At 44.6% G+C, this 17,458-nt stretch overlaps 9 protein-coding genes across 9 annotated transcripts; 3 read left to right on the top strand and 6 right to left on the bottom strand.

The window, feature by feature from the left end:
• Positions 1–798: 798 nt before the first annotated feature.
• Positions 799–3,059, top strand: H6S33_009574 (uncharacterized protein; the record flags this gene model as incomplete). The annotated part of the gene is made up of 10 exons (XM_044840984.1): positions 799–805; positions 874–943; positions 1,003–1,028; positions 1,087–1,113; positions 1,171–1,206; positions 1,273–1,421; positions 1,475–2,446; positions 2,502–2,702; positions 2,761–2,951; positions 3,020–3,059. The coding sequence occupies 10 exons, from the start codon at positions 799–801 to the stop codon at positions 3,057–3,059; spliced, it is 1,719 nt and encodes a 572-aa protein (XP_044698389.1).
• Positions 3,060–4,165: 1,106 nt separating this feature from the next.
• H6S33_009573 (uncharacterized protein) lies at positions 4,166–5,079 on the bottom strand (the record flags this gene model as incomplete). The annotated part of the gene is made up of 3 exons (XM_044840983.1): positions 4,166–4,652; positions 4,741–5,015; positions 5,077–5,079. The coding sequence occupies 3 exons, from the start codon at positions 5,077–5,079 to the stop codon at positions 4,166–4,168; spliced, it is 765 nt and encodes a 254-aa protein (XP_044698388.1).
• A 505-nt stretch (positions 5,080–5,584) lies between these two features.
• Positions 5,585–7,080, bottom strand: H6S33_009572 (uncharacterized protein; the record flags this gene model as incomplete). The annotated part of the gene is made up of 6 exons (XM_044840982.1): positions 5,585–5,601; positions 5,663–6,223; positions 6,284–6,658; positions 6,720–6,731; positions 6,808–6,967; positions 7,030–7,080. 6 exons carry the CDS (start codon positions 7,078–7,080, stop codon positions 5,585–5,587), a joined length of 1,176 nt encoding a protein of 391 aa, XP_044698387.1.
• Positions 7,081–7,636: 556 nt separating this feature from the next.
• Positions 7,637–8,982, top strand: H6S33_009571 (uncharacterized protein; the record flags this gene model as incomplete). The annotated part of the gene is made up of 4 exons (XM_044840981.1): positions 7,637–7,711; positions 7,767–7,826; positions 7,901–8,503; positions 8,596–8,982. The coding sequence occupies 4 exons, from the start codon at positions 7,637–7,639 to the stop codon at positions 8,980–8,982; spliced, it is 1,125 nt and encodes a 374-aa protein (XP_044698386.1).
• Positions 8,983–9,211: 229 nt separating this feature from the next.
• Positions 9,212–9,748, bottom strand: H6S33_009570 (uncharacterized protein; the record flags this gene model as incomplete). Its single annotated transcript, XM_044840980.1, has 1 exon — positions 9,212–9,748. One exon carries the CDS (start codon positions 9,746–9,748, stop codon positions 9,212–9,214), a length of 537 nt encoding a protein of 178 aa, XP_044698385.1.
• Positions 9,749–10,386: 638 nt separating this feature from the next.
• Positions 10,387–11,693, bottom strand: H6S33_009569 (uncharacterized protein; the record flags this gene model as incomplete). Its single annotated transcript, XM_044840979.1, has 8 exons — positions 10,387–10,585; positions 10,664–10,830; positions 10,900–11,019; positions 11,078–11,193; positions 11,255–11,313; positions 11,382–11,404; positions 11,466–11,536; positions 11,618–11,693. 8 exons carry the CDS (start codon positions 11,691–11,693, stop codon positions 10,387–10,389), a joined length of 831 nt encoding a protein of 276 aa, XP_044698384.1.
• Positions 11,694–12,398: 705 nt separating this feature from the next.
• H6S33_009568 (uncharacterized protein) lies at positions 12,399–13,659 on the top strand (the record flags this gene model as incomplete). Its single annotated transcript, XM_044840978.1, has 6 exons — positions 12,399–12,483; positions 12,537–12,762; positions 12,833–12,922; positions 12,982–13,042; positions 13,093–13,468; positions 13,538–13,659. The coding sequence occupies 6 exons, from the start codon at positions 12,399–12,401 to the stop codon at positions 13,657–13,659; spliced, it is 960 nt and encodes a 319-aa protein (XP_044698383.1).
• Positions 13,660–13,914: 255 nt separating this feature from the next.
• H6S33_009567 (uncharacterized protein) lies at positions 13,915–14,860 on the bottom strand (the record flags this gene model as incomplete). Its single annotated transcript, XM_044840977.1, has 2 exons — positions 13,915–14,354; positions 14,629–14,860. 2 exons carry the CDS (start codon positions 14,858–14,860, stop codon positions 13,915–13,917), a joined length of 672 nt encoding a protein of 223 aa, XP_044698382.1.
• Positions 14,861–15,191: 331 nt separating this feature from the next.
• Positions 15,192–15,790, bottom strand: H6S33_009566 (uncharacterized protein; the record flags this gene model as incomplete). The annotated part of the gene is made up of 2 exons (XM_044840976.1): positions 15,192–15,377; positions 15,548–15,790. The coding sequence occupies 2 exons, from the start codon at positions 15,788–15,790 to the stop codon at positions 15,192–15,194; spliced, it is 429 nt and encodes a 142-aa protein (XP_044698381.1).
• Positions 15,791–17,458: the final 1,668 nt, after the last annotated feature.

Here is a 17,458-nt window from a genome sequence, read left to right as displayed (position 1 = left end):
TTGTAAATACCTACAGGAGTGGTCGAGAAATCCCCAACTGTAGGAGATACAATACTGGTATTGTCCAAATTAACGACTAAGCTCGGGCACTAGTAAAGATAGGCACATATGTAGATACATGTATATTTAGTTAGATATCAGTTTGCAAAAATATGATGCATTCGAGCGATGGTGATGCGATGAGTATGTTATGCAAGCATGACTGCGTACGGTACATTTTATGTAGGAACGAAGAGGACATTTCTTCCATTGGATACATACTCACTTCCTCACTTGTGTAAATACTATACCTAAGTACCTACCATGCTAGGATGTTCAAAGGAAGTCCCGATCATTCAATCGCTCGTGATGGACGAAAAATATAGCTGAACAAGTAGCAAGACATTTTGAGGTCATGAGGTGGAAAATTGTCCTTACCACAAGTGTATTTTTCCTTTTTTATGCTATTTCCTTTTGCGCAATGTTCCAGATACACACCCTAATTCAGTCCAATTTGTAAAATTCGCGAGTAGAAGAATGATTTTGGAGCACAGGCTTGAAGCTTCATACCAATCAATGGTGGTGTTAAGAGGAGAAAGAGGGAGCACCGGTACATATCTTTTTTATTCAGTTATTCAATGACTATGAGTCAAAAAACCTTGCCCTTTCTCCACTCCACCCTGGCCCTCCTGCTATTTACCCTACCACCTAAATCTATAAATCAATCATTCCCTTCTTCTTCTCCCGTTTACCTTCTACAACACTCCTCTTCCCTTTCGCATTCTGCTTCGCTATAGTATATAGCCTTGCCCCTCCACAATGTGTGGTAAGAAATCACCCCTCATCTGCCCCACCATTGGATCGTATATGCCTGACAGAATTGTTGAACCAAAGGAATATTCGCTTGTCATAAACACCCCAATGTGCACCAATTCAAGCCTCAGGCTTTACAATTAGCCAAGGCGTATGTATTCTCTCTATTCGATGCTTCTAAAGGGTTTCAATACTTATAGGCTTTTGCAGCGTGCGTCATCGCGGTCCGGATTGGAGTGAGATACTTCTTTTCCCGGGATTCCTTATCGTAAAATTCTAATTCTTATCTGCCAGGTGGAAATATCATTTCCAACGACACAAGTAAATGCTGATTACGTTTCTTCACCGAGTTTTCAAGAACTAATTTTCCAAAATCAGTTTTGACGCATGAGCGTTTGAGTATTGTTGGAATTGGTATTTACTCTATGTTCCAAAAAAATTTCCATCATGGGGCTTTTTTTTTTTTAACAGTCACAACAGATAGTGGAGCGCAGCCCCTTGTCAACGAGGAGGAAACTGTTTTTTTGGCGGTTAATGGCGAAATTTACAACCACAGAATATTGCGCAAGCAGCTCGATGCCGACACAAAGTTCAAGACTCATTCCGACTGTGAAGTCATTTTGCACCTGGTAAGACCATCAGCTCCAAGGGAAAACCAGGTATCTACTGACTAGCTTTGAAGTACCCTAAATATGATATCGATACTCCCAAGATGCTTGACGGAATGTTCTCTTTCGTCCTATACGATAAGGTCAAGGACAGGACCATTGCCGCACGCGACCCCATTGGCATTACTAGTTTCTATCAGGGGTGGTCATCAAAAACTCCTGGCGCTGTATACTTCGCTTCCGAATTGAAGTGTCTCCACCCTGTCTGCGACAATATCATTTCTTTTCCCCCAGGCCATATTTATGATTCAGCCACTGGAAAGACCACTAGGTACTTTCAGCCTTCATGGCTAGACTCCACAAAAATCCCGTCGAATCCGGTCGATTTCGAGAAAGTTAGAACTACTTTGGAAAAGGCGGTGCGTAAGAGGCTTATGGCGGAAGTTCCTTATGGGGTTCTCTTATCTGGGGGCCTTGACTCCAGTTTGATTGCTTCAATTGCTGCTCGGGAAACTGAGAAACTGAAACTCAAGTCTGGAGTTACTAACGGTACCGTGATACCACATGAACTGGTTGGAATCAGTGAAGGCGATGACCTTGACACGATTACTGCCTTGCCAGAGCTACACTCCTTTTCTATTGGACTTCCTGGATCACCAGATACGGTTGCTGCTAAAAAGGTAGCTGCATATCTCGGAACGGTCCACCATGAGTTCAACTTTACTTTACAGGAAGGTCTCGATGCTCTCCGTGACGTTATTTATCACCTTGAGACGTTCGATGTTACTACGATCCGTGCATCAACGCCTATGTATCTTCTTAGTAGGAAAATCAAGGCTCAGGGTGTAAAAATGGTTCTAAGTGGAGAGGGAAGTGATGAGATATTTGGTGGTTACCTTTACTTCGTCAACGCACCGAACAAGGAAGAATTTCACAAAGAAACCATTACGAGGGTCAACAACCTGCACCTTTCGGACTGCTTGAGGGCCAATAAATCGACCTCTGCATGGGGCGTTGAGGCCCGCGTCCCTTTCTTGGACAAGGAGGTGAGATTTTGTTCTCAAGTTTAGCTGGAGTAGCGATTAATATCGATTCCTATAGTTCTTAGAAGTTACAATGAACATCGACCCCCAAGACAAGCTTATCCTTAAAGGAGAGCGCCTCGAGAAATACATTCTCAGGAAGGCATTTGATACCTCAGATAAGCCAGATCAGAAGCCTTACCTTCCCGACGATATTCTATGGCGGCAGAAAGAACAGTTCAGCGACGGTGTTGGATATGGCTGGATTGACGTCTTGAAGGTAAGGATTTCATTCTTCCCAAACGTTTAACAAGTTACTTCCACTGAAATATTTCAAGGATACTGCGGAGAAAATGGTCACCGATGAACAGCTAAAGAACCCCAAACCTGAGTGGGGTGCCGATGCTCCTGATAGCAAGGAGGGATACTGGTACAGGTGTATGTTCGATGAGCAATTCCCAGCACAGTGTGCGCCCACTGTCATGAGATGGAAGCCTACCTGGTCCAACCAGACAGATCCCAGCGGAAGGTTAGTATTTCTTGAAGTTAAGGTTACTTGCGTTTGTACGCGTGGTACTAATTTTGCTGTTAAAATAGGGCCATCGACATTCATGTTGCCAAATATGACGAGAAATAGTTCACAAAATAAATTCATTTCCCATTCGACACATAGTTTAATAGGAGTATGTAGTTGAACCTGTGAATTTTTATTTAGATGGTGCAGCTTTATACACCATCTGTTACCAATAGAAGGCATTCTTATGCAATTCTTTTATGTTTAGGAATCCCTACTTTTCATTTTTGATGAATGCAATTGGTAAGTTAAAGAAAATGATACCTCTTCGGGTAAATCTCCACTATAAATCCTTTAGGTGGTAAAAAAAAGGTTTGTGTTCCAATGCTCCCGACGGAACTTCACGAATCAGTTATCAACCAAGCGCTCTTGATGGAATAGGATATGCTTTAGTACCTTCCGTAACCTCACACAAGGCGAGTGATATTCCATGACCTTCAAATGGCATTTTTGAAAACCTAGATACTCTAGGGATGATGTTCTACAAAACACACATGTTAGTTGCCCTCTCCACCCAATACCATCTTGGAGAAATGGGGCACCGTTCAACGAGCGCCGCGAATTCTCAGAAAGAAGTCATCGGCCCACACAGATGGGCGGCTTCTACAAACCTATGATTGACCTGAAAATATTTCTTGTTGCCTTTTTCTTGTCTCACCGGATTGGGCGTGGGATCATTGGTGTGTGGCGCCTCACTTGTTCCGTAATTTTGGATAAACCCCGTCCTTTTTTTTTTTTTTGAAAACAGTACTCGTGCGTTCCGTAAATAGTAGGATATCGTTGCAACTAAACATTCCGACCATTAAACGCGCGAGTAGTTTAAGCGATTAACGATATCATGATACACGCAGTTAGTGTCTCCACCGTGAGTAATTATCTCCAACAAACCTTGTCTGGAAGAGACTGCAATATCACCGCCAGCTGTTATGTATTTTTTTTTTTTTATCTTATAACTAGATACCGCAAGATTGACATGGTACGAGCAAATTTTATGTTGCCCCAGCAATAATACCACCAGATAGTCAAACTGCTGTTTAACATCGTTACCCAACTCAACATCAAGGCTAATTATTTTGTTTGATAGTAGCCCAGCTAATATTATTATTTGTTGGAGGGAGAGGCGTTTTGTCGATAGTTTCCAAGTGGACTTCTTCAGTAGTATAATTGGCCTATAGTGCCCCTCTCCTTGCCATCTCATTACCATGGGTTCTGACAATATCATCCATAACCTCCTTCAGTTTCCCGCATCCATCCAGCGCAACAGCCATCATACCCTCCAGTCTTTCCAGCCTAACCTTCGTCTCGAGTTGCAACAAGGTGATTTTCTCCGAGTTTCCGATTGTCGCAATCGTAACTCCTGGAAGATCGCTTTCCTCGATGTTATTCATATCCAATAGTGGATCTTCTCCTTCTACTTCAACGTTGGTGCCACTGCGAACTGAATGGGAGCCAGCTGTGCACGCCACTACATAGTCACTCATTGGAATGCCAGCATCGATCAGGGCAAGTGTGCAAGCATTGATGCACGTGGCGAGGACAGAGCCGTCCTGGGATAGTATGTGGAGAGTAATTAAGATCTCGGATCTCGGGTGAAGGTTTGTTAGAATCGCTTCTGCAAACGTTCTCTGCAAAGCGGTCTGCATCTCCTGTACTCGTCTGCACATGATTGTTTTCAGATCAGCCATGAGGCTTGTACTTGGATATGGCGGCGCATTGAAAAGAACTATGATAAGAAAGGTCTCACCGGTCACCTTTGGCTCTTTTCTTTCTCTCGTTCCCACTGAACGCAGCAAAACAGACTTCTACTGTGACTGTAGCCCTATCCTGATTCCTGTTCGCCCCAGTCTTAGGCTCATTTGGTCCGCCTACATTACAAATAATTTTTGTATTACCCCACTCGACGTAGGATGATCCATCGGCGGCTGTGGTGGTTGACAGACGTGCTTCAAAACGTCGGAGCTCATTCCAGCGTCGGCCATCTATGCGGAGTCCTTCGGGGGAGAGGAGTTCGTGGCGAGACTATAAGCAAACATTAAAATTGGTTATTAAAGGACTGTGGAGAGATTGAAAGAGGAGATACCATGGTTGATGTTCAAGAAGCCGTTCTTTGGGATGCCGGAATTTGTAGGATGAAGCCAGACGTTGAAGAGCAGAGCCTCATATACCAAGAACGGATAATTTAAGCTTCGGAGATCTTGGCAAGTAGAATCCCAGCAACTTTCGGCAATACCCAGAACCTACATGAAATTGGCAAAACAGGATAGGTTCAACAATCTGGAAATCCTGGTGTTTTACTTAGGGCTATTTAAAGTTTTGAAGATACATTACCGCCATAACTCGAAAAATTGGCTAGATCAAAATTACTTCTATGGAAACTTCTGATGCAGATTGGTGCAGTTCAACCAATCACTCGACTGGTAATCAATGGACGGAGATAGCCAATTTTGCGAGTTTTGGCGGTAGTAGGATAAATTTCAAAAGTGACTGATTTCTTGTGTCTGCGAACTTTATTTTGAGTATACAAGAAAACAGAAGCACGCAGAAATGATAAAACGCCGATCCATTACATCTTGAACCATTCCATTCCACTATAGCTTCTGATACTCTGCATAGAAAGTCAGTAAGCCTGGAGATCCGAATAATAGATTATGAGGTGGAGTACTAACCTAGTTTACCCTCTAACTTCTTCGCTTCTGCTACTTTTCGAACAGCTTTCGACATATCATCCTGGTTAATGGCATCACGATCGTCACGAATAGCAAAGAAACCGGCTTCGGTAATGACATTTCTCAAATCAGCCCCGTTGAGCTGGTCGCTCATCTTGACGATACTCTCGTAATCAATTTCTCCATCCTTTTGCACACCCGCCGCATGAATCTTTAGAATCTCCATCCTCCCAACCTCATTCGGAAGTGGAATTTCGATTTTACGGTCCAATCGACCAGCTCTAAGCAGCGCCGGATCGAGTGTATCAGGTCTGTTGGTTGCCATGATAATTTTTGTTTTCCCTAGGTAGTCGAAGCCGTCGAGTTGATTGAGTAGCTCCATGAGTGTCCTTTGAATTTCACGATCCGCTGATGTACCCTCACTGAACCTACGGCCGCCGATAGCATCGATTTCGTCCATGAAAATGATACATGGTTCATGCTCCTTGGCATACCCAAACATCTCACGGATAAGTCGAGCAGACTCCCCGATGTACTTGTCTACGATTGCGGATGAGACGACTAAATCAACGAGATTAGTATGGGCTGTTTTGAGATAATGCTCATTGATATTACTCGTACCTTTCAAGAAATTGGTCTCTAAGCTACTTGCCACAGCTCTTGCCAATAGTGTCTTCCCTGTACCTGGGGGGCCATATAGCAAAACACCCTTTGGAGGTTTGATGCCAACTCTTAAAAATAATTCAGGATTTTTTAAGGGTAGCTCAATGACCTCTCTCAACTCTCGGATTTGTTCGTTAAGACCTCCGATACCACCAAACGACACCTGCCCTGGGTCCTCGAGAGACATGTTATAAACCAGGGGATCAACCTCCCGAGGTAGCATTCGCATAATGGTCAAAGTGGTCATATCAAGAGCTACCCGGACTCCTTGCTTAAGTTTTGTCTTGTCTACTTTTGAGCGGCAACCAACAACATAGCGAGGACCGGAAGAGGCTGTTCAATTTATTATTATCAGCGTCTTCATTCTCTCTTGATGAATATGATGGAATATCACCCTTTACGATAACTATTTGAGTGTTAGCTTCAGAATGATCAGAGGCTTAGAGTGCCATCATATTGCTAGTTGGAGGGGTCTAACGCACATCTCTCATCGTCAAGTTGTTTTAGAACCTCTCCGATTATCTGTCCCACACTTTGTAAAGCCTTGATGTTATCTTCTGTATGATCGAATTCCTTTCCTAAATCCTTGAGCTCTATTCGTAGGTTCTTAAGTTTCGCATCCCACTCCCTATGTTCCAATAGCTTTATACAGGACAAGCCAGTTAGTCAAATCCTTAAAAAGAAATGTTCTCCTAAAAAAAAACCTTTATTTTGAAGTCACTAAGTGCTTTCTCTCTTTCCGGGTCGGAAGCCATTTTAGGATTTAGATGAGGACGTTTAATGAGATCAAGGTGCTTAGGTGCGTTCGAGTTCGGGGAGGTCGAAACGGTAACAGTAGCTGTTAGAGTCGAATATTATACAGGTAAGGATGGTGTTGATGAAATGATAACGAAAATACTTGATGGGCGGTGATGGTAGAGATATGATTGACAGTGACAGAGGAGCCTCACACTATATGGTGGGGAGGACCAGTTGCCGGTTCCCATATCTGCTTGTGCATTGCGCAACTATGGTACCTCGAGCCCAAATCTTGGCGATAAGCGATTCTCTGTCAGGGGTCGCTTGGAACATGCTGCTTGTGGAACAATCAAAATGGTGTACACATGTGGTTAGCATACTTAGACACAGACTGGAACGAGAAATCAGTTGAGGAAGCACCACACTCCTTATTACCTGGTAATAGCTACGATTGTGCTTTGCAGCTTCCTCCCTCCTTCCCCCCTGTCTCTCTTTTTGTCTTTCGCCTGAGTATTTAGAGGGTCTTCTCGCTCTCCACTCCTTACCGTCAAGGACTATTCACTCATTCCCATCATGGCTTTAGTCGTCGAAACCACCACCATTGGCCCAAATGATGCTTCGAAGGATTCCTTAAACGACTGGATTTGGGTAATTCACCCAACAAAAAACCACACAAGCGAAGAAAAACTAACCAAAGATACAGACATATCAAGAGGAACCTCATAGAACTCGTAGACACCAGATTATCAAGGCCCACCCAGAGGTATGTTACTGGGCAGTCAAGTACTAAACGAAAGAACATTGAGATCGTTCACTAACCAATTCAATTCTTACTAGGTTACTAAGCTATGCGGACCTGAACCTCTCACCAAGTATGTGGTACTTGGAGTCACATCTTTGCAAATTGGATGTGCATACCTTCTACGATCAACCCCTATCTTCTCCTGGCCTTTCTTCCTCACCGCATACATCGTGGGGGCGACAGCAAACCAAAACACCTTTCTGGCGATTCATGAAATTTCCCATAACCTTGCTTTCAGGAGCGCATATGCAAATCGTTTATTCGCCATATTTGCAAACTTGCCAATTGGTCTCCCTTACAGCGCTGCTTTCCGGCCGTACCATTTGACCCATCACAAAGCTCTCGGTGTTGATGGCCTCGATACTGACCTCCCCACCAAATTTGAAGCCATCTTCCTTGACTCGGTTTTAGGAAAGGCCTTTTTTTGCACCTTTCAGATCCTATTTTACGCCCTTAGACCAATGATGGTCCTAACATTGCCATTCACGGGATTGCATTTTCTTAACCTTGTTGTACAACTCGGGTTTGATGCCATCCTGGTTTGGTCCTGTGGCTGGAATTCTCTTGCCTACCTGATAATGAGCAGTTTCCTGGCAGGGAGCCTGCACCCCTGCGCGGGTCATTTTATTGCTGAACATGTGGGTTTTTCTTATTTGCTACCTAAAACACCTAATTCTCTTGGAAAGAAGGGTAAGATTTTGAATCAAACTTACATTACAAACCTGTTTAGTATGTCTTCGAGAAACCTGTCAACCCATCTCCCAAAAACGCTGTTTCCGGGGAGGCAGTGCCAGTTGAAACTTACTCCTATTATGGCTGTTTGAACTTTTTCACTTACAATGTTGGTTTACACAACGAGCACCACGATTTTCCTGCCATTCCATGGACTCGGCTCCCAAAGCTACGTGAAATCGCCAGCGAATTCTACGAGCCCCTTCCTACCCACACCAGTTGGTCATGGGTGATTTGGCAATTTATTTGGGATAACGACGTTTCCCTCTGGTCAAGAGTCAAGAGAGAACAACAATTGAAAAGCGGGAAAAAAGTTGAGGCAGATTGGACGAAAGAAGAGCTGGAAGGTGAGGCCGATACTACAGGTGATAAAAAGAAGGTGTAAGGATCATATAGATGTGTAATTTGGTAACACGCTTTTTGTGTTTAATAGAGTTTGTAGTGGGATTTATGTGTATTTGTTTAAAGAATGATGACATTTTCAGGTAGACAATCATCTAGTAGGCTCAGGATTGCTTGTTGAACAAAGAAATGACCAGTGTATGAGATGGCCATATACCAATACAAAAGCTAGACCCCGCCCTCCCCTCCCTCTCCCTGTAACTACCATCGTCTTACTCTTCAATGCTGAAATGTCTTAAGTACTTGTCTTCTTGAAATACTTTATAAGCATCGCGCTCGAGGCTGTTGATGCCGACTTTGATATCCATCTTAATGTCTTCAATCAAAGCCTCCTTGCTCACATAATCATATTCTGGCCTGATAAACCCCAAAATGACCAGATTCATGCGCACGCCGTAAAAGTCCTCAGGGAAGGAGTGTACAATATGTACTTCGACTGATCGAACGGTATTTTTATAGAATGGATTCCAACCGATCGACATTACCATTGGGAAGACAACTCCCTTCGACCCAGTGTCAGCGTTGTGCAGGTCAAGTCCTGCGAAACCGTAGTAAACGCCGCTTTCGATTGTTTCGCATCCACCGACTTTGAGGCCTTCGATGGGGATATTGGCAGTAGGTATTTGCAATTCTTTGGAGCCCCGCCCAAAACCCTTGATGACCGGCCCCGAAAGGCGGAGCGGAAAAGGTGATGACGGGCCCTCTTCGGGGCCGGATGTGAGGGGACGCTCAGTCGCTGGTGCCCGCATTTTGCGAAACGGAAATGTTTGTGATCTGGAGGGTAGTTTGAGAGGGTTTTGACGGGTTTATTGAATTGTGGTCAGGAACTCGGGGCGGCTTTATCCCAACTGAGAAGTGGGGCAATTAGAGGGGCACTAATACGACTCATCACCGTAGTTTAAATATGCATGGTGATATGTTCCAATTTATTTATACCGCCTTCTTTCCTCCCTTCTCTTTACGGCAAAATTAAACAATACCAACCCCAAGGAAAAAAGTTTACCATCAAATCGAAATATCCCATTTTGAGAGAAAAGATACCAGAGTGTTCAGCGCTTGAATAATAATAAAGATGTGGCGAAAAGTGCAAAAGAAAATAAAAAGCAAAGCTAAGCAGACTGAAAGATTCCCTTCAGGGTGATATTGACTGATAGAAAGCTTAGTACCACAGACGAGGCGAAGATGCATATATAGGGTGGGAGGCCTTTGTCGATCTTGTAGAGTACAACGATATGGGAAAGAAAAAAAAGAATACCGGCAAAAACAATGGAAAAATCACCATCAGAACAAAACCAAATATCCCGCACGTTACACCTCATTGGGAGGTAAACAAATGAAATCTTTTAAGAGAATGTGGTTTTTGGACTAACCAAAGATAACATCGCAATCAAAAGAATAGATACGCCAGCAAAAAGGTTACTAAACACAGGGCAGCACAAATTTGGACGGATACACCTTCCGGTGGGTGAGTGGTCAAACCCATGCCAGTGGCACCTTCAGCGGTATGCGACTTAGAGTCTGAAGCGACAGCTGCGGTCTTGCGCTCTCGAAGACCCTGTTGGTGCTGTTTGACCTGCTCTTGTAATCTAGTAATAGTGGCCTTCGCTTCAGCCAGTTGAGATGCCAAGTCATGGCTACTACTCCCCGAACTAGGGGAGCCATACTGGGTATTGGCGACACCTCGAATAGCGTCCCCAGTAGATGAGTGCCCATCCGATTTGGGTTCGGATTTAATAGCCGGCGCAGGTAGGGTACCGGAGGTCGCTGGTTCATCCGATGGCGTGGGGGAGGTATATGGAGGAGGAGATGAGCGGGACTGGGTATCATTGAACTGCCAGTTTTGTGAGCCAACTGATACTTTCCGGGCGATGTAGGGCCAAAGCCGCATAGCTCAACTTACCAAGATGTCTTGGACTATTTCCCCATTAGGCGCATTTGCCTTTTCATCAGGATCAAGAAACGTGACACGGATCTTCTTCTCTTGAATGGCGGATTTTTCGTTCTTTTCCACAAGCGCCCACTGATTATCAAGTTAGGAACAAAGAGTCGACCGTGGCTATAGACCATGGGAATCTCACAATCTGCTGGACACTGTTGTACTCCTTGTCTGCGGTGATGGCAACAGACTGAACAAGGAATTTATCACGACACTTGTAACCTTGTGGCGGATCCTCCTTCATCGCCTGGAGGAGGACTAGGCTTGTTGTTAGTATATTTAGATTTTACTGTCATAGGTTGGAGCTTAATCCTAATACCTTGAACCTCGACATCCTTTCCAGCTTCTATACGGCCGGAGTTTGGCCTCACACAGTACCTGAACAATTACTCAGCAACTTTTACTCAAAACCCCATGTCGGAAATCTTTGACTCGTGTGCACTCACTGCTTAGGGGCGGTTGTTTTCACCTGATTGACACTCTAGTTAATAACAACTTCACAAAAGAGTACAGCCCGAATATTAACAAACCTTGAAGGCAACAGGATCATAGTTGTTGTTTTTGATGCGAAGTGTTCGAGTTACCTCGTGATTGAAAGGACCTAGTTCCAAAGCGAAAGTTATCAGCAGCTGTCGGGTGCTTCCCCCCCCCCCCCCCCCTCTTCCTTTGCTGTCGCTTTTACCCGCGAAGACATCAAATAGATGGGGAGGTGCCATACGTTCGAATCCTAACTCGGCAGGATCAAGTTCGATGCTCATATTTGGCGACTCTTCGATGATTAAAAGTAATAAGTGGAGAGAACGAGGTCGGTTCTGAGGGCACTAGGGGCTTAGTTGAAACTAGGTTGTTCTGACGGGAGAAAATATCTAAAGGTTATAGGCAGCAGTAGCCGTAGCAGATACGTAGGGAGGTATTGTGGTGGTGCTGGTGTTGTGGACGAGTGTAGTTGTGGATACTGTGGTACTTGCGGTCAACTACTATGGTTGTGGTTGTGGGTTATCTAACAAGTGCTTGTTATGGGGGTTGGAGGCTGTATGTAGAAAGTGGGAGTTTGTGCTTAAGGGGGGGCGAGAAGCTGCTGGGTGAGGGAGAGAACAGTGTCAAGTTACTAGTGTGTGTGAGGTCAGCACGAGCAAGTGTCGCGATGGATGGCTATTCGGTCTTCTGTTCTCTGGCCTCTGCGCTTGCTTGTGTCTCTGCTGGCCGTTCAACTTAAACTTGCTGCGTGTCTGAAAACTGCTGTCCGCCCATTTGCACTGCCACGAGACACCCATGTATAGCTACGCCACCAAGCCACACCCAGCGCCATTCTTTTGGGTGACGTCGACTGCCACCTCGCGCCTTTAGTGTTACAGCTCCTACCCCACCGCTGTTTCTCGGTGTTAATCAAATATCTTCTTACTCTTCGGAACCAACCGACATCTATTTTATTTCTTATTCCGTCCCTTGCATCGATCTTAGCCATGGTTCAAGGAGATTATGATTTGCTCCTAGAAATGGGATTCGACGCCGAACGTGCCACTCTGGCTATCAAAAAGACCAAGGGTCGTAAGTCGCATGGCTCGTTCCAAACTATCCCGAGCCATACTAAAGTACAATAGTTCAAGATGCTCTGACTTGGCTTGATCAGAACCAAGATATACCACTGGAGACACTCAGAGCTGCAACCGAACAAGCTGGCTCGTCCTCGTCCGCTCCAGAAGATGGGAATGATTATGATGGCGACGAAAAATCTGAGATCCCCGGTACTGCGGCCAGTATGAAATGCTCGGACTGCGGAAAGCTTTTCTCAAGTGCAGAGCGTGCACAGTACCACGCCACTAGAACGTAAGCTTTTAGATCTGCAGAGCCCATGAGTCCCATCATCTTAGGCGCAGTCTTACTGATCTCAAGCAAGCGAGCACCAGAACTTCGAGGAGTCCACCGAGATTATAAAACCTTTAACTGAGGAGGAAAAAGCAGCAAAGCTACAAGAACTTCGCGAAAGGTTAGTGGTTTCTTAACTTTACCGGGGTTCCAAATTCACGGTAGCTGACCTCTTGGCAGGCTAGCAGAAAAAAAGGCTTCGCAGGCTATTAAAGATCGCGAGGAACAGAAAAAAAATGAGGCATGAACACCAGTAATTATTCATATCTTATAATACTAATTCATTTACAGCTCATTCGCCGTAAAAAAGGGCAAGATTCCGATAAAATCAAAGAAGAGCTCAGGAGGAAGGAGCAGTTGAAAGAGGTTGAGAAACGCAAGCGGGAGAAGATTGAGGATGCTGCAGCAAAGGAGAGGGTTAGGCAACAAATCAAAGAAACTCAAGAATTACGAAGACAACAAGCAGAGCGAGAAAAGGCAGCACGGGAGGGAAAGATTATAGAGGAGCAGCGACCTGAGCCTACCAAGCCAGCGGCGCCCAAAACCGTCACGTCTCACACAGAGACACGCCTTCAGCTTCGTTTACCTTCTGGGCCGCCATTGATAAAAATTTTCCCAGTAGATACTACCCTATTTGAGGTCGCCGAGGCTGTAAGGGAAGAAAGAGGTACAACACATTCACATGGCCATTTGCTGAAAGAAGATCTATCTATAGAAAGCTTCTAACGTCATCTAGGTATCGAAGTATCCTCAATTACAACAACATTTCCTCGTAAAATTTACCAGCAAGGGATCGACTTTGGTCAGACTCTTAAAGAAGCTGGGATGGTACCGTCGTGTGCCTTGGTTGTGGCATAGCAAAGCACTGTGGTCAAACTTAAATATAAAAACTCTCAGCGGATCATCAATGCATGTTTCTTTCCATTTATAGTTACTAAATAGCTTCTTTCATTGAAAGGCGTAAATGGAGTTACAAATCTTTTTCCCTCCTAAAAGCGAATCTTGAGAAACGCTAGAAGGACTTCCGCCTAATATCAAGTAAATATACCTCATAACACTGGGGCTATCTGGAGCTCCATTGTTCGTTTAAAATAGGATACTGTTTTTACTCTATTAGTCCTTGAATTTAATTTTAAGGGTTAAAGTTGAAGGTATCCCACCTGTTTCTGATAACCCCTCATGCACCGAGATCCGCGGTTGCCAGTTTAATCGTTCCTTGGCTCTTGATATGTCTGGTTTCCGCCTCGGTGGGTCATCAATCACTGCAGGTAGGTATACCACGTTTGATGTAGATGGTTGGTCTCTCTGTTCGTTGACAAGACCAATGACCATATTCGCAAATTCTTTGATTGTAAATTCGTGTGGATTGCCCAGATTGACGGGTTCTGTACAATCGCTTTCCATCAATTGAATAAGGCCGTCTATCAAATCATGCATATACTGGAAGGATCTTGTAGCGGATCCGTCCCCATAGACCGTGATATCCTCACTCCGCAAAGCTTGCAGGATAAAGTTAGATACCACCCTCCCATCGTTGAAATTCATACGTGGACCTACAATAGTTAGTAAAGGCAAAGAAATCAGCAACAACCACTGCTAGGAATATCTACGCATGATCCATGCACTCGCAGCAAGAAGAATCTAGGTATGCAGGTTCTATACTACTTAACCCGTATGTTTCTCTCTTGCCTCTGCTTTTTGTAGCAGTGCCCCCGGCCAATAGAATCCTTATTTAGACAAAATCCATCTTCGATTTCTTTCCTTCTTGCCCCGAGAACATACTACTGGGGTTTGATTGAGAGAAAAATAAAACAAATCGGAACATACCGAAGGTGTTGAAGATGCGGGCAATCCGCACATCCACGCCGTCCTGTCGTGCATAGCTGTATGTAAGAGCCTCTGCCACGCGTTTCCCTTCGTCGTAGCAGGCGCGCGGACCAAAACAGTTGACATGGCCCCAGTACTCTTCATTTTGTGGGTGCTCTTTAGGCGAACCATAAATTTCCGAAGTACTGGCAAGAAGGAAACGCGCCTTCACACGTTTTGCAAGTCCAAGCATGTTGTATCTAGACCCAGAAAAAAAGGAAATGTAAGCCCAGGAATGAAGATAAATCAATACCTCTTCCCCCCCCCCCCTTTTCTGGCTGACTGACTTAATTCAATTGGATAAAAATTAGATTTCCAGGCAACATACGTCCCAAAAAAGCTCGTCTTCAATGTCTTGACAGAATTCGACTGATAATGCACCGGACTCGCGGGGCAGGCCAAATGATAAATCTGATCAACCTCAACGAGAAGTGGATCCACAACATCATGGCTATGTCGAATTTAAAGGTCCTAAGTGATAAGAAACGGATTATTCTCTTGATTTGGAAATGAACAGAGGGCAATTATACGGCTTTGAATGAGAAGAGAGTAGTTTTTCTCCTTGCATACCGTATCATTTCAAAATTTGGATGGCCAATCCAATGCACGATATTCACCTTCGAACCGGTGAAGTAATTGTCGACGCAAATAACATCGTGCCCCATGAGCATCAGGCGATCCACCAAATGAGATCCAACAAAGCCGGCGCCCTACAGAAGTCCTCGAAAATAAATATAAGCTCTGCCTGAAACATATTTCTTACAAAGCACTGGAGTTGGTTTATTGGGGGGGGGGGGGGGGGGGCTATAAAAACGAGGTAAGGGGATTGTGCCAGTTGTAAACAAAGATACATGAGAACTGTATTGTTACATGTACTTACACCAGTTACCAAGATACGCTTCTTATTCAATGGGTTCAATCGTTTGACAGCTGGGAAGTCTTCCTGAGCCCTCGTGAAGGCGACAAGCCCTTCTGTTTGACCGTTGGCTGTCACATCTTTGAGATACAGAGAACGCAGAACTTCATGAGGAATTTCTCCGCCGACTAAATGATTGCTACTGGCATTGTTCTGATTCTCGGGAATATCAGAATTTGTAGGGTTGCCAAGTATAGTCGCCGACATTCTTCAAATAAATAATGGAGACGAGTGATACTCCGTTTTTGTTAAAGGTGCCTAGTTGGTTGCGGATGTGAAGAAGCGGGGCTGTCGTTAAGTTATAACAGGTGGGGCGGGGACCGTTTACATAAAGGCATGTAGACGGTTTCCCTGGCCCCCCACTCGGACAGTTAACGTAGAAAAGAGAAGATCAACGTTGTAAGTGGCTTCCGCACCTCTTCTCCACCAATCATCATTGACTGTCCGAGTGAGGGGGGTGTCCGAGTGGCTAGGGAAGTCGTCTACATGTAGTAATGTACTCGCGATTATTTGCCAAGAATTTCCACCTGACTCGGTGAAGTGAGGGATTTCGGTGTTTTGGTTGGTCAAATGCCTTGATCCCTCGGTCAGGTGAAAATTCTTGGCAAATAATCGCGAGTATACTTTTGAGGCTGAGGCTCTTCCCGATGACGAGTGGACCGTGCACAGAGTTCGAGGCTGTGACGGGAAAACTGCACAGGATCTGCGGTGGCCCGATTCTCGAGTTGTGGATTTGCAATAGGGCAGAGACTCAGATAAATACATCATGTACCGGGCGTTGAGGGTAAATACGAAGAATCTGATAAGAGAATCTTGCTGTGAAATAGGTGTGTTTATCTTATCAGATTCTCGGTATTTATGGTTAACCCCGGTACATGTACATTGTCTAAGAGTACCTGTACCTTAGGTACATGTAGTACATGTGTGTAGGCACATAGAGTAAGTTAGAACAACGGTATGTACTCTATATGGGTATTATAAAGTGATAAATTCGTCAGCCATATTCAAAAGCAGATTATCCAGGTGATCTAGAGAAGCTGAGTACCATGTAGGTACATACATGTATGTACATGTACTAGTATCTTCCTGACGTTTTTGAACTGGGCCATTATTGCATACACCCAAAATCATGAGCTTGGCGTATTTTTGTATGGCATGCAATATCAGTCGCGTCCACAAACGTCAGGAAAATACGAGTACACATGTAGCTAATGGTTAGCTAGCAGTTGAGCGGCGGGAAGCCACTGCAAGCGATCTGCTTGCCCACTCATGATCATTTCGCCTTTTCATCTTTTTTTTCCCCTTCCATCTGGCAAAAAGGATAAAGCAGCGCTGTTGTCGTCGTTCGTTCGTTTTACACGCCAGGCGCCACACCCCATCCATGATCCATCCACTGAACGTGGATGCCACTGGAATCTGCACCGTACGCAAATCGACTCCGTCTATCCAGTGGAATCCATCCACCTTCTTTTTCGCCCTCTATTTTCTTACATGCCCAAGTAAGTAGTGTACTAGTACTCTTCTTCTTCTTCTTCTTCTTCTTCTTCTTCCCTCATTTCCCTTTTATTCCTCCATTTCTCTTTCTCTCTCTCTCTACCCCCCCCCCCCCCCCCCCCTTACTCTCTCTGTCTTCCCTTTTATTTTCCCTTTCCCTTTCCATTTCCCTCCTTCTCTTTGGATAGTGGATCTGCTACGTACATACCTACCTACCTACATACATACATACATACATACATACATACGTACAAATCCATCCAACTCCCCTCCTTCTCCTTCACCACCACCACCACCACCACCACCACCACCACCAAGTGGTAGTATCAACAACATCAACCAACAACAATCACAAAATAAAAAATAAAACTCACTCCCGCC

The sequence above is a fragment of the Morchella sextelata genome (assembly GCF_020137385.1).
Source record: "Morchella sextelata strain SCLS chromosome Unknown scls_3, whole genome shotgun sequence".
Classification (NCBI taxonomy): Eukaryota; Fungi; Ascomycota; class Pezizomycetes; order Pezizales; family Morchellaceae; genus Morchella; species Morchella sextelata.
Note: the sequence above shows the minus strand (reverse complement) of the source record. Positions and strands in the feature narration are given on the sequence as shown.